Here is a 15200-nt window from a genome sequence, read left to right on the forward strand (position 1 = left end):
AGCGTTGGGATTAGGCTAGCAATCTGTCTCAAGCAAGTTGTTTTTGCAGAAAAAAAAAGACAACATCTGCACAACAACATTATTTTATCATGTTGCAGTCCAAGAGTACAAGTTTTAAATTTAAAATCTACATTCTATATTTTGCCGTCATCAAGTACAATTCAACATGACATTACAGTGAAGCACCTCAGGTTCTTCCAAACAAGGTGTTTGGGAACATTTCTATATTGTGATTTGCTAAATATGCAAAATTTAAGCAAAATTCAATAACTATAGTTTTTATAAAAAAGGAGAAAGAGAAATTATAGGTATGAGAAGTCCCTGAGAAAGCATTTTAATGTTCAAATTCTGTATTTAAGACTATAGAAACAATTTATCAAAGATTTTACACCACTTTAAAAGAAGGCAACTATGAACTTAATCCCCTGGGAAAAACTTTTCAGTGTTAATCCATCCAACATCTTCAAACACCTTCGTACTCATGTTTACAATGTCCAACATACAGTGGCTCTGCTCGGATGCCACGCCTTGAGGAGAAAGGGAAGCAGAAACACCAGTATATAATAATTAAACATGTGAAAAAGTGGCCCGTGTCTTGTTGAGGTATGCCAGCCCATAGCTCTTTACACGTCCTGGATAGAAATGGTAAATTACCTCACAAGCTTGCAGTGAAAGTCCTGTCGGCGAGGAAACGCCTTGCCCACACTGGAGGTCTGCTTCTCATCACTCCAAAGTCTCTCTGCCGCAGCACTCGCCCCTGGCCTGTAATTGTGGGTGCAACCAGTGATTATTTAGAGTAATTTCATGCAATTGCTGCTGCATATTAAGTTGATTAGTATTAGGAGTTCAGAGATCTTTTTAATCTTGTACCAAAGACGTGGACTGAGATTGGTGGCATCAACATACTCCACCCACATGCAGACTTCCCCCCCTATCACCAGCTTCTTCTGTTCCTCAGTACCTGCAAGGGGATGTTGAAAAGCTTTGCTTCAATGATATGATGGCTGTTAATGAATTTACAATCAATCAGAATCTTCACTTCAAATGTATCACACCACTTCACATTAAAACTGCAAGTTAATGTTTAATTAAATAGGCCTCTACATCACCAGCACGTAACTGAGGCAGGTTATACAATATGATATTACTTTGGCATGTACACACCAGAAAAGTTCAGTGGCTTCACGTTGTAGTAGTCACGCCAGTCCTGGCCATAGGAAATGTGGTTGATGTACCATGGGGCAGCTAGCAGGACCCTCATGCCAGCTTTGGTCATCCTGCTGAGCTCTGCCTTATAGCTGGGATACCCTTCCAGATGTGCAGCACTGTGTCCTTAGGAATCTGAACAGGGTGATAAACAACCTGCTGTCTTGCCCTTCTGTGCTATATTGCATCTGATGACTGTTTACATATAGTGTTTTATATATCAGAAAATAGGCACATATAAAAACTCCTTAATGAGCTTTTATCAACAAGGGCAAGCATTTACTGGCATGGTTCTCAGAATTTGTACCCCTCCAATCGGGCAAAGCATCTGAACTTTTGGATTCAGATGGATTCATAAATCAATTCTTATGCCGCAAAGGCATCGTCTCTCCAAAACTGGTCTGTTAATAAAACTAAAAGCCTCGCCGGAATATCCTTTTTACAAAATATCACCTTTTTGGAGGATACAGTGTGCACAGTACATGATGTTACTTAGTTTAACCAAAGAAGATGGGAACTGAATTGTATAAATCTATGCTTGCAAGATTGTGTTAATCTAAAATTGATAATTGGTTCATTTATTTTGAATTAGTCAATTTAGTTAGCAGAGCTGACTACAATCTTTAAACAATGCCCAATAGGCATTTCTGTTGGTTTTAATAACAAACTTCATTGGTGTAAAGTAAACACGTGGTGGTGCTGCAATGATATGAACATTTTCAGCATTTCAAATATTAAGAGCATGTAAATCATTGCTTATCTGTAAAAAGCAATATAATGCAACCCTGCACTAGCAGAAAAAAAATGAATCATATTATAAACAATGTCTAAAAAGTATGTGAGCCTACATGAACACCGCTGACACATATTCTATAATATTCATGTATACTGTATAGTATATCACAGAGTTGATATTTGTTGGGGTGTACTTACTCGTTCATGGTAGTCAAACACATCCTGCCAGACAATAACTGTCTTGTTGAGGGCTGAAGTGATATTCACAATGCTGGAAATATATAATAATAGAGACATTAATGACATTTGTAACTTAAACATGTTGGTTGGTGTACATCCCCGAGCTTTTGATATTGCACAGTATGTTCCCCTTCACAACCTACGTCTCCATGTAGAATGCCTCCAGTTTGGTGAAGTCTACTCCAAATCCCATCTTCTGCATAAATGCTCGGACATCCGGGTTGGAACTCCTATGGAAATAAGCAGTGACAATCTTATTTTGTTGGTAAATTTAAAAACATGTACCTACATCATCTACCTTCCCCTTGCTTAAAAAAAACCCAATGCTAAACGATAAAAACAAATGTACAGATAATAATAATAATAATAATAATAATAATAATAATACATTTTATTTATATAGCGCTTTTCATAAAACTCAAAGACACTTTACATTAAAATCATCATATATAAAAGCAATACACTAAAAACATAAAATACACAATAGTGGTCACACATTAAAAGCAGTTTTCAACAGATGGGTTTTGATTTGAGATTTGAACATGGAGAGGTCAGTGCAGTCTCGGATGTGTTTGGGGAGAGAGTTGCACAGATGTGTGTGCAAATTCAGTAACAATATCAACAAACAATAGTGATCAAAACCAGGGCAAACAGTCAGCAGGAATTTAAATGATCCGTCACATTTCAACCTACCAGCAAGAAACGTCCACCTCATCCCCTCCTAAGTGGATGTAGGAATCAGGAAACACCGATGACACTTCCTTAAAGAGTCTCGCCATGAACTGGTAGGTGGAGGGTAACGCTGGATGAACAGGACCAAAAGCACCTGAAGGGGTGCTCCCGCTGTAGCAGGGAGTCAACAGGTCAGACTGCCCAAGGGAATAAATAAATCAATCAGATTTAGTTCAGCATTTTGGTAAAATACATTTCTTGTATTTTCTGTTGAGTGCAGACATTTGTTGCTACTGATGTATCCATACAAGTCCCATAAGAAGGGAGTCAAACACAAGATTCAGTATGTCGTTGGCATTTGTAGTCTTGGCTTGCAGGTTTGACAGGATTTCTGTTGGACCAAACCAGGCATAATGCCAAATACTGTATATGTTGAGGATCAAGGAGCTGGGATCATTTGGACAAAACAGTTGTTTAAGAGTAAATTTGACCTTTTCCCCATCATTTGGTGTGGCCGGGTGAATCAAACTCAGGAAGAACCCTTATTCCCCACAGCCTGGCATGTGAGATCACCCTTCTCACATCCGATTGTGTGTAGATGTGAGTCATTTGGATGGAAAGCCCCCTGAATCAGAGCCAGAAGTTTTTGTTCAGGATGGATGCAACTTTTCAGTATTTCAAATCATGAATCCACATGCAGTAGGCTAGTTAAGAATGTAGGATAATATAAAATAACCAAGTTATTATCATTAAAATACTGATAGATTTTCAAATTACAATGTGCAGAATGATGGTGCACATGAGTCTAGGTGGCTTGTTCGTTCTCATTACTTCATCCGCAAGACATACCTTACTGGAAAGGTCTGGAAAGGTCTGGAAAGGTCTGGAAAGGTCTGGCTCTGGTAAGGGAAGGAGGGGTCATCCACAATGTGCCAATGAAACACATTGAATTTACTGTAGGCCATTGCATCCTAACAAGAAAGATATATGTAAGCACCACTGAATGAAAACAGAAGGCTGAATTTCAGGTTATGTCATCTGTTTATTACTAGAGTTTCAAAATGTCCTTCACTGGTAAATAGTGACGTGAAGTGTCCAACAAAATTCCCCTGAACTGAAAGCTGTGGAAGTCGTCAATCTCAGCCTTGTTCACAAAATACTAAAAAGGAGAAACAAACGGTGAGAAAATGCTTGATTGATCTACTACAAACACAAATCAATCTTAATATCATGGTGACAATGTGTATTCAATAAGTAATAGCTTTAGAGAACTCATTGTACAATTCAGACTTACTGAGCCAAAATCATTTTGATACACCAGCTGACTGAAGGTTTCCAGACCTGTGCTTAATCAGAGGATATATAGCATATTATAAGCAATCAATTAAAGCTGCACAGATAACAGTGGGAGATCAGTTATTAAACTTTGGGTGGAGTGAGGAATCCAGTACAACTTGCTAACAGGCTTTGATGGAACCATAGCCTTTCCTTTGCTAACTGTAGCTGATTGTTAAAATGCCTGTTTTATTCATGTGTACTTTGGTACACATGTGTTTTTTCACCTCTTAATGCACCCCACACGGTTTCCGCATTCAGTGATGCTTGTCCTGCAGAGACACTCAGATTATCTTAAACACAAATAGAAGCAAGTTAGATAAATGCATCAAACCCCACTGATTGGGAATGGTCTTTGCCACTGTGACCGTTGCATGTCATGTTCTGTCTCAGATAAATGTGTTGATACTTACATCTCTCAGATGAGTCCTCATTTGGGTAACTCTCACAATCATCATGGTCAACAGGGATCTCAATGTTAAATGGTTTATCCTCAAAGAATCGCAGAACACCATTTCCTGTTGATCATAAAAGTGAGATTATCACAGTTTGTAGTTTTGTAGGTCTGTGCATGAAGTATAGTTTATCTTTTTAATTTTAATTATACTTCATGCACAGATCGTTGTAGAAGTGCATATGTTGCCTTTGCACTCTCATTTTGACAATGTTACAGTAAGACTGCCATTATTCTATAAATATGGTAGTTTTTAAAACACAAACATTACGCTGTGCTGTACTGGCCCATTGTCATTGAGGGATTTTAGGGTAGGTAGGCCTACACGGGCTGACTGATGAACTGCTGTCTCTACAAAGCCCATTGATCTTCTTCAAAAGCCGACATGACAAACAGAACATTCAAAACCAAACCAGTGAGCATTTTGTTCTACATTTGTGTGCATCCATTATGCAATCTTACATGTATGAATCTTCAGATCATCACACTCCTAATGTTAACACTACAATTTAAAATGACAGGATTTACATGCATAGTTTGAACATTGTTTGTGTTTATAATGACATATTCATGGCACAGCAAATTCTGGTCCTATGATATATAACATTTCAGCGTATAGGGCGCACTAAAATGTAAGTGTCTGCTGAGTTGACCACGGAGATCTGAGTGTCTGCTCACTTGACCACAGTGATATATAGGCATACATGCTGTCGCAATAAATCATACATATTTGAATCATAGAAACCCTTTGTTAATATTTTACCATTTTTGTGAGTATGACTGGACCTTTTAACTCCCGCAATAGTCTTTAAGACACCTCACTTTATCACTTACCAGTGTAGTCTGGAAAGATAAGAGAAAAATATCTCATGAATGCGGAATCCAGAACAGAACAGCCCTGCTGTGCGCCTGACTGTCTTCCGTATCCAAAGCCTGAGGGTTCAGAGGGTATCGCTCGATTGAGGAGGTGAAAGTCTGCGGTAATGGCCACACTCCCTCCACTGTGTGTAGGCCAAGCGGGAGGATAATAAATAAAAATGTGGACGAGTATATCGTCCAAAACTAACCATACACACAGCTTCCATCCTACTCCACTCAAAGGCAAACTGCACTGTGACGCTGCGCCAGTCAGGTGGACAAGAGCATGAAGTCACATGACTGGGACCACAAGGTATGGGTGATTTTATCTTTTTATTATTATTTTATACTAAAGGTAAAGTAAATGGTTTATACGGTTTGCAACTGTCGTATATCTATATTTAGTTATTGTATACTTACATAACACACAACATTAATTCTACATTAACGTAATTCAGTTCTACACTGCCTCTGATTTTAAAGTTGGCTCGGATAGAACTTATTAATGAGGATAGTAGTAGAACATGGCAGAAAGTTATAATAAAGAAAACAAAATCATTGAAGAGAGAAGTTGGAGAATACTGTGTATATAGTCAGAAGCATGCAGAACACTACCCTACAAAATCCTTTTATGGAAATGTCGAGCTCAAGGAGGAGAGCAAAATGTTTGGGTCGGGTGAGTTGGCAACAAGTAGGCCCATGCTAGATGGTGGTTATTTTTCAGCCATGTTCTTCATATATGTGTTGGAACAATATGCTTATTTAAAAAGGTAAATACTTATCCAAGTAGCCTTTACTATTCCCAGTAAATACAAGGAGCAGTATTCGTTAGGCCTAACATAAAAAAACAAAACAAAAAACTGTTACCCAGTAAATACAGGTGTACCAATGGCTCGATGGGTCCAGAACATCAGACATGACTCCAGATGTATCTAAGCGTGTATGGAGATACTTATTATCCTGACACTGCAGTGTGTCGGAGAACCAGGAAATGTCGTATTAGGCTCTACATATATAATAATAGCATGTGGTCAGTTATTCTATCTCTCAGGAGATCACCCCAGCCAAGTCTTTTAGTTGCCACAATCACACAGAAGAGGGCGCTAATCGGACAAACAAGCGCATCGGAAGCCCGCAGAAGAAGTGGAATAACCCGGAAGTAGGCGGGACTTTGGTTCTGTAGAAGAAGCTCTCGGTGCCGCAGGCTCTGGTTCTGTCTCTAGCCGATCAACATGGTCCAACTGGTTGGTTCCCTCCGAAAAGAGCTCTCTGACACCCTCTCCACTTGCAAGGTGCTGGTGGTGGGAGCAGGGGGGATCGGCTGCGAGCTGCTGAAGAACCTCGTCCTCACCGGCTTCAAACAAATCGAAGTGGTCCGTCATACTTATGTTTGTGTGTGTGTGTGTGTTAGCTAGCTAGCATGCTAGGTCTTTGTGCTGCACAGACTGCGTCTGGGGGGCGGACTCGGGCTAATTCCTGGGAGGGGGTGTTCGAAGAAGTAAAACATACGAGTGTTAGTGGTGGTTTTGTGATGCACCCCCTCTGTCCCCGAGTTCTTGGTTAAATGAGCAGGCCCGACTTTGAAGTCGGTAAAATATGAACACTGCTGTAGCAACAGTAGCTGGAGCGTTTGGCGCCATCTGCACCGCTAGGTTAGCCTCACAACTTCTTTAAAATGAGACGGCTAACGAGGCGGCCGGCCAAATAGCACAGACACACTTAGACGCCCCTTTGTTTAATTATGTCAGGTTATGTAATGCTGCAATTTTTAAAGTTTAATGTAGTCTGTCGGAGCAGCACGTGTACTCTTATTATTAGTTGTGGCTGTTTTTTGTTTTCGAGGATCAGCCGTCAGGTGTTTGAAGCTGAGAATCACTGGATCCCAGTGAAGGGTTCAGAGACCTCTAGGTGTCATTAAAGGTTGCTAGTAAACTGAATAATAGATAAATGCTCACCAATATTTATTTTTTCCTTTCCTGACTTATTAAATCAGATGTCTTTTGTGTCCTTTCAAGACAGAGCTGAAAACAAGCAACGTTCATGGTCAAACAATCTGCACAACAACACATCCTGAGCCAGGCAAACAACAATCAGGGACACTAATAACATGAACATGAAGTTCATAAACTTCCGATATTGGGGCTTTAAACTCTTCAAGTGGACTGACAGAATATACAGTAGCTGGTGGGCAGTTTGTAGCTCAGTAATTTAGAATGTTGCTATCGGTGTTTGTATGGAGAATGCCTTAATTATGTAGTGGATTGTGAGTCACCATATGCACAGGCTGACATTATTTTAATATCCAAATTATAATCTAAATACATTGCTGTGACAGCGCTTGAGTGACAGGTCAATTGTGTCCGTCATGTCATGTCATGACGTTATTTCCCCTTCTGTATCGGCAGATCGACTTGGACACAATTGATGTCAGCAACCTGAACCGCCAGTTCCTCTTTCAGAAGAAGCATGTTGGCAAGTCCAAAGCACAGGTAATGCAAACATCAGCGTTAACCCCCGTCGCCGTAGCCTTGTTTTTATGCGTTATAACGTTGTGTCGTGTCGAACAGCCCTGCAATATGCACCCTGTATTCCCTGTAGTTCCACACTGTGGACTAGATCGTTGTCGGCGTGCTGTTTGCACGTTTCTGACTCAAGTCGGCTGCTCCGTCCCTGTTGTTTTTGCAGGTGGCCAAGGAGAGCGTCTTGCAGTTTTGTCCCACTGTAAACATCACCGCCTACCATGACAGCATCATGAAGTGAGTTTTTTTTTGGTTATTCCTCCTTTTGATTCACTGAATAAATTAAGAATTTTATCAGATTGTCCTTTTGATTTGGAACTGATTGTGTCTATTTTTTTTAACAGCCCTGAATACAACGTGGAGTTCTTCAGAAAGTTCATGCTGGTGATGAATGCTCTGGATAACAGAGGTATTTTACAGGCGGCGGTTTGTGTTACTCCGAACTAGGGCTGGGCGACAACACAATATGATCATTTATCGTCTTTCAGTGGAATCATATTGTGACCAAACCCGAGATACTTCGTCTAAATTGACAATAACCAGCACATAATAATTTGTCAGAAAAATCAGAATCGGTACTTTTCATTTGTCAAGTATTTAATTCACACGTGTAAACAAAAAATAGGCTTTACATGCGGCTATTTCATATTCATTTTTTTAATTACCAGAAAACATATCGAGATTATTACTCATTATGGAGACATGAAAAGACCTGATGAACACATTCTGTCTCCGTAGCGGCCCGTAACCACGTGAACAGGATGTGTCTGGCAGCAGACATCCCGCTGATAGAGAGCGGCACCGCCGGATACCTGGGACAGGTCACCGTCATCAAGAAGGTAGGACACGCCCATCGTTGTGTTGCCTAACCTCCGTTGCATAGATCGTCCCTCGTCTCTCATCGCATCTCTTGTCTCCCCCTTCTCTCATTCCCTCCTGCTCCACTCTCTCCTCGCTCCCCAGGGAATGACGGAGTGCTACGAGTGTCAACCCAAGCCCACCCAAAAGACCTTCCCAGGGTGCACCATCCGAAACACACCGTCTGAGCCCATTCACTGCATCGTCTGGGCCAAGTACCTCTTCAAGTAAGGCCCATTCTCATCACAGCCGCGTATGAGCGTCATTCACGACAAACCCTCACTCGACCGGCCCCTGACAATAGAGGCCAGTATGCTAATGCTATGCTAATGGTCCCCTTGTATCGTTTGTCTGTTGCCACTATAGTCAGCTGTTTGGGGAAGAGGACGCAGATCAAGAGGTGTCCCCCGACACAGCGGACCCAGAGGCTTCATGTGAGCGGCAGCGTGGCATTGCTTTTGTAGAAAATGGTTTATTTGCTCTATATTTGGGGCAGCACTTTGTAACTTTGAAGTTAGCTTGTTGTTGCTACAGTTTAGGAATACACACGCACCAGACACTGTAAAACGTGTGTGTGTGTGTGTTCTGTAAACAGGGAATCCCGAAGACACGCCAGCTCACCCCACGGCCTCAGAAAAGGACGGGGACATCAAGCGGATCTCCACCAAGGAATGGGCCCGCTCCACGGGATACGACGCCGTCAAACTGTTCAACAAGGTCAGAGACGGTCCGACAAATCAAACCTGCAGGACTGTTTCAGAATGATCATAAAAAAAACAACACACAAGCTAAAGCTTTGTTTATACTAGCGCGGGACACCACCGTAGCGCGAGCCTCCACAGGCGGCACGTGAGCTACGAGCACACAAAGGCGTCATGCTTGGCGAGCTGTTCGTTGGATTATTTGATTTGGCTGGCAGAATATGAACTCAAATATAGATTTTTTTTTTTTACAACCTCCTGAAAAACAATTTGTCTTTGTAAACTCCTCAGACGTGTAAACCGTGACTAAGCTGCTACGTCGTAATTTTCTGGCCCGCGCACCGGCTTCATTGTGGCAAGTATAAGCGCAGCTTAAGCAATGCCTTCATCTGTGCTCCTTTGACATAAACAGTCATTTCACCTTTCAGTACAAATGGGCTGGTCTACCGCTGCTTCAGTCACTTGTTGGTGTTGTGCGACTTTGGTGTTTTTAAAGTGTTCGTTTGGATTCAATGGAGTCCGCTGGCTTTGAAGAGAGCATGAATAACTTCTTCAGTCCCTCGTTTTAAAGGGCGACTGCAAGATAAAGCGGTGAAGATATTAAATATAGCGCGGCGTTCTATGTTTTTGCAGATTTGTGTTGGTTTTAGTATCGAGTGTGTTTGCATTTACCGTTGTAACTAAGAAGGGCTTACTCACATCCTGCAGCTCGTAGCATGGGAGGGTTTCATGTAGACAGCAGAGCCTCTACCGTTGTCAAATAATGGAAACCGAGTCAAAGTGTTTTCTTGTTCTTTGACTTTTACATATTGGAGTTTAAATCTGTTTTCACTGGCGTCCTACTGGAGACGAACCGTAGTGCCGGTAGAACACAAGCACCAGCTTTCATGGGTCAAAGATTAGACATTCAGGGAGCCAGTTGTAACATGCGGATGGAAAATATACTTTCAGTTTGTGATTTAATCAGTACCGTCTATTATTACCAAAGGCATACAGTAACCAGCTTTGTTCCGATTGGCTCTTCTCTCCAGCTTTTCAAAGATGACATCAAGTACCTGCTGACCATGGACAAGCTGTGGAAGACGAGGAAAGCTCCTACACCTCTGGACTGGCAGCAGCTGAAGAACAGTGGTACGTCTCTTTAAACCTTTATGCCACTTTAGCTTTCTGGTTAAATGCAGTTTGGGGACTCGTCTCCGCCCCGTTCTAGCAAAATTGTCTCCAGCAACTGCCGTTAATAATGATGATGATTAAAACCCCTGTAACTCATCATATTATTGCCGTGGTAGTTGTTTATTCGTTTGTTGTGTTCATCTGTACTTGTTTGTGCGTCCCAGCGTGTCCTCAGGAGGTGTCTGTGGGTTCGGGTCTGAAGGACCAGCAGGTTCTGGGTGTTTGGGGTCTCTGCCAGCTGTTCCAGCACAGCGTGGAGACTCTCCGCTCACAGCTGAAGGAGAAGGGAGAAGCAGCCGAGCTGGTGTGGGACAAGGTAACGCACAAGCACAGACCGAAGGAGGCAATGTTTGCAAAAGTTCCTCCAGAAAGACACCGACAGACACATTTGTGTTTAATTGTAAAACCTCAAGAAGCTTCAAGTCTTGTTGACCGTTTCAGGTTTCTTAAACGGAATACACAGCCGTAGTGTAAACATCAGTGACACACACACACACTGTGTCGGTAATGGCTCATGTGTCCCTTTGTTCCCAGGATGATCCCCCAGCCATGGACTTCGTCACTGCTGCAGCCAACCTACGCATGCACATCTTCAGCATGAATATGAAGAGTCGCTTCGATGTGAAGTGTAAGTCGCGTCGTTTCGACAGGAGAATTTGGTCACACTGCAAACTATCGTGTAGAATTTGCTGTGTTTTTAAGTAACCAACATATTGTACATGATGTGAATTAGTTCTGTTATACACTTATAGCGCACATTAAAAAAAGCCCCTAATTTTAGTTTAAATTGGTCTGTTTGTTTTGTTTTGTTTCAGCCATGGCGGGTAACATCATCCCCGCTATTGCTACGACCAACGCGGTCATCGCTGGACTCATTGTGCTGGAGGGTTTGAAGATCCTGTCTGGGGAACTGGAGTCCTGTCGTACGGTGAGTACCAGGCGTCCACGACTGGACATCAGCACTTTAATTATAGAGACATGATTGTTCATATCTCATTCATAGCCTGATTTATAGCACATTTTATTCCTAAAACATTGAGGAAATAGATTTAAAAAATGGTGTTCATTTTTGGCTCTTAATATCTCAACATAATGAAAACAAGAATTTTTCACTGAGTAGTAAAGAAGGCCAACTGATGACTGCCATGTTGCATGAGCAGTTTTCTGTTTAGTGCGGAGGAAAAGGCTTCAGACCCAGAACTTGGGCTCAGAGTAGAATCCTTTTCTGCCGGCTCTCGTCGTGTCTCCATGTGTCATGTCGGTCGCCGTCTGTCTCTCCTGCAGATCTTCCTGAACAAGTGTCCCAGCCTCAGGAAGAAGCTGCTGGTCCCGTGCATCCTGGATCCGCCCAGCGCCAACTGCTACGTCTGCGCCAGCAAACCTGAAGTCACGGTCAAGCTCGACGTCCACAAAACCACGGTGCTCTCTCTGCAGGACCGGGTAATACGACGGGCTTGTTTTCACACATCCACCAACCTGCCTCAAGTCCACTCATTCGCAAACAGCCCGAACAGCTCTGATGTGATTTTGACAACTCTTTGAGTTATTAACGCTATTAAAACAGTCCTAATGGAGCGCCACAGCTTCAGTTCAAATGAAAAGGAGGCCGTTGGCCTAAGCAGCCGGAGAAAAGCCTGTATTTCTATAAAGGACAATGCAGCACGTAATTGGTGAGAGGCGGTTATTGCGGTTGGATTGTAAAAGTTGCTGTGGGATCAAGATGTTGACTGATCCTCACTTAGTCGTTGTTGACCTGATGTTTCTGTATGTTTTGATCAGATCCTGAAGGAGAGGTTCGGCATGGTGGCTCCAGATGTTCAGATAGAGGACGGAAAAGGGACCATCCTCATCTCCTCGGAGGAAGGAGAGACGGAAAGTAAGCGGGGGGGAGATGGGAAGCAATGCATCACACTCTGTGACTCTCCATTCGGACAGAGGAGGGCGCTGTTGCTGCATCTGTCTGTTAGTCCATTGCTCAAACTGGACAGTGACGAGGAGATTAAAAAAGCATTTAGTGAACAGCACCCTGACACCGTTAGTGCTTTTGGAAGGGTTTGTAATTATAGAGTTGGAGATGGGCGGTATTGGATATATATATTTCGAGAGTGGGGGGTTGTTCATTAGATTAATGTAACCTGAATGCTTAGTTATTAAAAATGTGTGAATGTATTGTGGTTTATGGTCTTAAAAACATTTGTTTCGGAGGTGTTGGGGGAAGAGTTATTAATAAATGGATTGTCCCCACGTGTATAGTATGACAAACACATTGAGTGTGTGTGTGTAACTCTCTCCACAGCCAACAACAGCAAATTTCTTGCTGATTTCGGGATCCGTAACGGCAGCCGCCTCCAAGTCGACGACTTCCTCCAAGACTACACACTCCTCGTTAATGTCCTGCACACGTATGTCCCTCCGGTCATTCCATCGTGCGAATAAAATGCTTTGCTTTACATTGTTACGTTGACATTGTTGAATGCACTCATGTTTAATCTCTAATGTGTTTTATTGTTCTGGTGACTTTCAAGTGAACAAAACTCCTAAAAGCTATTTGTTTGCCTCTCCATTGGCAGCGAGGAGCTAGAGAAGGACGTGGAGTTTGAGGTTGTAGGCGAGGCCCCGGATAAAGCTCCGCCCCCTCAGACTAACCAGGAGGAGGTGAACAGCATCACCAACGGCAACAAGGACTCCGCCCAGCCGTCCACCTCCTCTAAAGGTCAGCGGGAGAGAAACCGTTTTCCTTTTACTTCACATCAGAGTGCTGCGTGTTTAGTTTGCTCCTGTCTCTGTAACTACAGTGAGTAGGGAGATGTGTGTGTTTAATGGCCTTGTTTTATCTGTGGCGATATCAGATCTGTGGATCTGAAGGTGTATCAGAAACAAAGACACAGCGTGTTGTTATGCCGATATATAATCTTTCATTCCGGCAATCGTGAGGCCAACGGTGGAAATATAGCGTTCACGTTTCAGACATTAAGTTGTTCGTTTTTCCACCTGTGAACGCTGTTGTCCACCACCTTTCAGCTCCAGCGGAGGACGATGACGTCATGATCGTTGACTCTGAGGAGGAGGAGGAGGAGGAGGAAGGGGCGTCGTCCAGCACTGCACCTACAAGCGGCACCAAGAGGAAGCACCCAGACGCAGAGACCGGCGAGACCTCCACCAAGCGCCCGCGGACGGACCAGTCGAGCGCAGCTGCTGCCCCCGCCGACAATGACGACGACGACGATGACATCATCGCTCTGGACTAACCCCCCCACACACACACACACCCACACCCCACCCCTCTCTCTGGTCCCCCTGAAGGACTGAGAACTCTTTGAAGGCTTATCATTTGTAAGTCAGGACTGACAGTAGGTTAAATTAAAACACCTCTTTCATGGAGAACATTGGACAGCCCTCGTTCGCCTCTCGTCACTTCCTCCCTCGCCCTGTGTTTGTGCTTTCATACCCCCCCTCCCCCCCGCTCTGACACGATGCTGTAAATAGATTCTACATTTTAAACACGTACACGTACAACTTCTTTTGTTATTCATTTCTGCTCCCTAAAAAAAAATATCCTCTCGATGGTTTAAAAACAAGTCTATTTTTGTTTGTTTTTTGTATTTTTTATAAACGTAATGTATTTGTCATGCTACACAAATCAGGGTGTTTTTGTGCTTTGTGTTCGGGTAACAAAAGATGTAAAAAAAACATTTTCAAGGGTTGTAATATGTTGTCTCAGTCGTTTGTGAAGGGACGGTAACGGACGGACCCCAGGAGTCTGCAGCGTCTTGTCTGTTGATGTCCGTGTTTGGCCACGTTGTGCCGTGGGGGCGTTAGTTTGCTACCTCTTTTCTAGAACAAGTTTTTGGCTGCAAATTCATAACCACGCCCTCTATGACGCCGCCACAGCGAAGGCTATGGAGCAGGACAGCGGCACTAATGCAGCGCCCTGTGGACCCGATCCTGATCCAGGCTGGTAGTAGTTCAGTGTTAACATGTTAGTAATAAGACTCGTTTGTGTTTGAGCAGAGAGGTCTTGAGTCTGGCGGCCCTCCTTTTTCACACTGCAGAGGTTGATCGGGATGGCAGTGGAGCCCCGCACTGAAGTGACATAAGAACCTCTTGCACAAAGTTCCTGCCGACTTCTCCTGTGTCACACTTTCCATAATTTAATATTTCATTGTGATCTGATTTGTTGTTGAAAGGCTGTGAGAGCCCTGTGGACCAATTTGGACGAAAAGACAATAAACTCAACAAAGGCACAGGCTTCTCGTATTTTTTTTTTTTATTTGTCTCTTCCATATTGATAAAAAAAACGTATACAATAATCGTACATGTCTTGATTACATTACATATCTATCCCATTGTTGACTGGAGAGGGAAAATAACCCAAACACATAGTTTCTTTACGTGGCCAGTTTCTATAGTGTTGGACTTTAAAATTATTTTGAGAGCCTGTTTATCTTG

The 15200-nt window shown here is 42.8% G+C and overlaps 1 protein-coding gene and 1 pseudogene across 1 annotated transcript; one reads left to right on the forward strand and one right to left on the reverse strand.

The window, feature by feature from the left end:
• Positions 1-11: 11 nt before the first annotated feature.
• On the reverse strand, positions 12-5727 carry LOC116398902 (beta-hexosaminidase subunit alpha-like; annotated as a pseudogene).
• A 931-nt stretch (positions 5728-6658) lies between these two features.
• Positions 6659-14995, forward strand: uba2 (ubiquitin-like modifier activating enzyme 2). The gene is made up of 17 exons (XM_031875647.1): positions 6659-6873; positions 7906-7989; positions 8186-8256; positions 8364-8428; positions 8758-8858; positions 8983-9104; positions 9244-9311; positions 9473-9594; positions 10610-10709; positions 10916-11067; positions 11286-11379; positions 11567-11679; positions 12036-12191; positions 12531-12627; positions 13048-13153; positions 13322-13464; positions 13773-14995. The coding sequence occupies exons 1-17, from the start codon at positions 6733-6735 to the stop codon at positions 13997-13999; spliced, it is 1962 nt and encodes a 653-aa protein (XP_031731507.1). The 5' UTR covers positions 6659-6732; the 3' UTR covers positions 14000-14995.
• The last annotated feature ends 205 nt before the right edge of the window (positions 14996-15200 follow it).

Source organism: Anarrhichthys ocellatus, unplaced genomic scaffold (genome assembly GCF_004355925.1).
Source record: "Anarrhichthys ocellatus isolate YVR2014 unplaced genomic scaffold, GSC_Weel_1.0 scaffold93, whole genome shotgun sequence".
NCBI classification, from domain to species: domain Eukaryota; kingdom Metazoa; phylum Chordata; class Actinopteri; order Perciformes; family Anarhichadidae; genus Anarrhichthys; species Anarrhichthys ocellatus.

What these genes read in the sequence shown, in the direction of transcription:
- uba2 (XM_031875647.1), top strand. Translation starts at nt 6,733, where the DNA reads ATGGTCCAACTGGTTGGTTCCCTCCGAAAAGAGCTCTCTGACACCCTC. An exon ending in GAGTCGCTTCGATGTGAAGT is followed by an intron (nt 11,380 to 11,566) that starts GTAAGTCGCGTC and finishes GTTTTGTTTCAG; the next exon opens with CCATGGCGGGTAACATCATC. An exon ending in AACTGGAGTCCTGTCGTACG is followed by an intron (nt 11,680 to 12,035) that starts GTGAGTACCAGG and finishes TCTCTCCTGCAG; the next exon opens with ATCTTCCTGAACAAGTGTCC.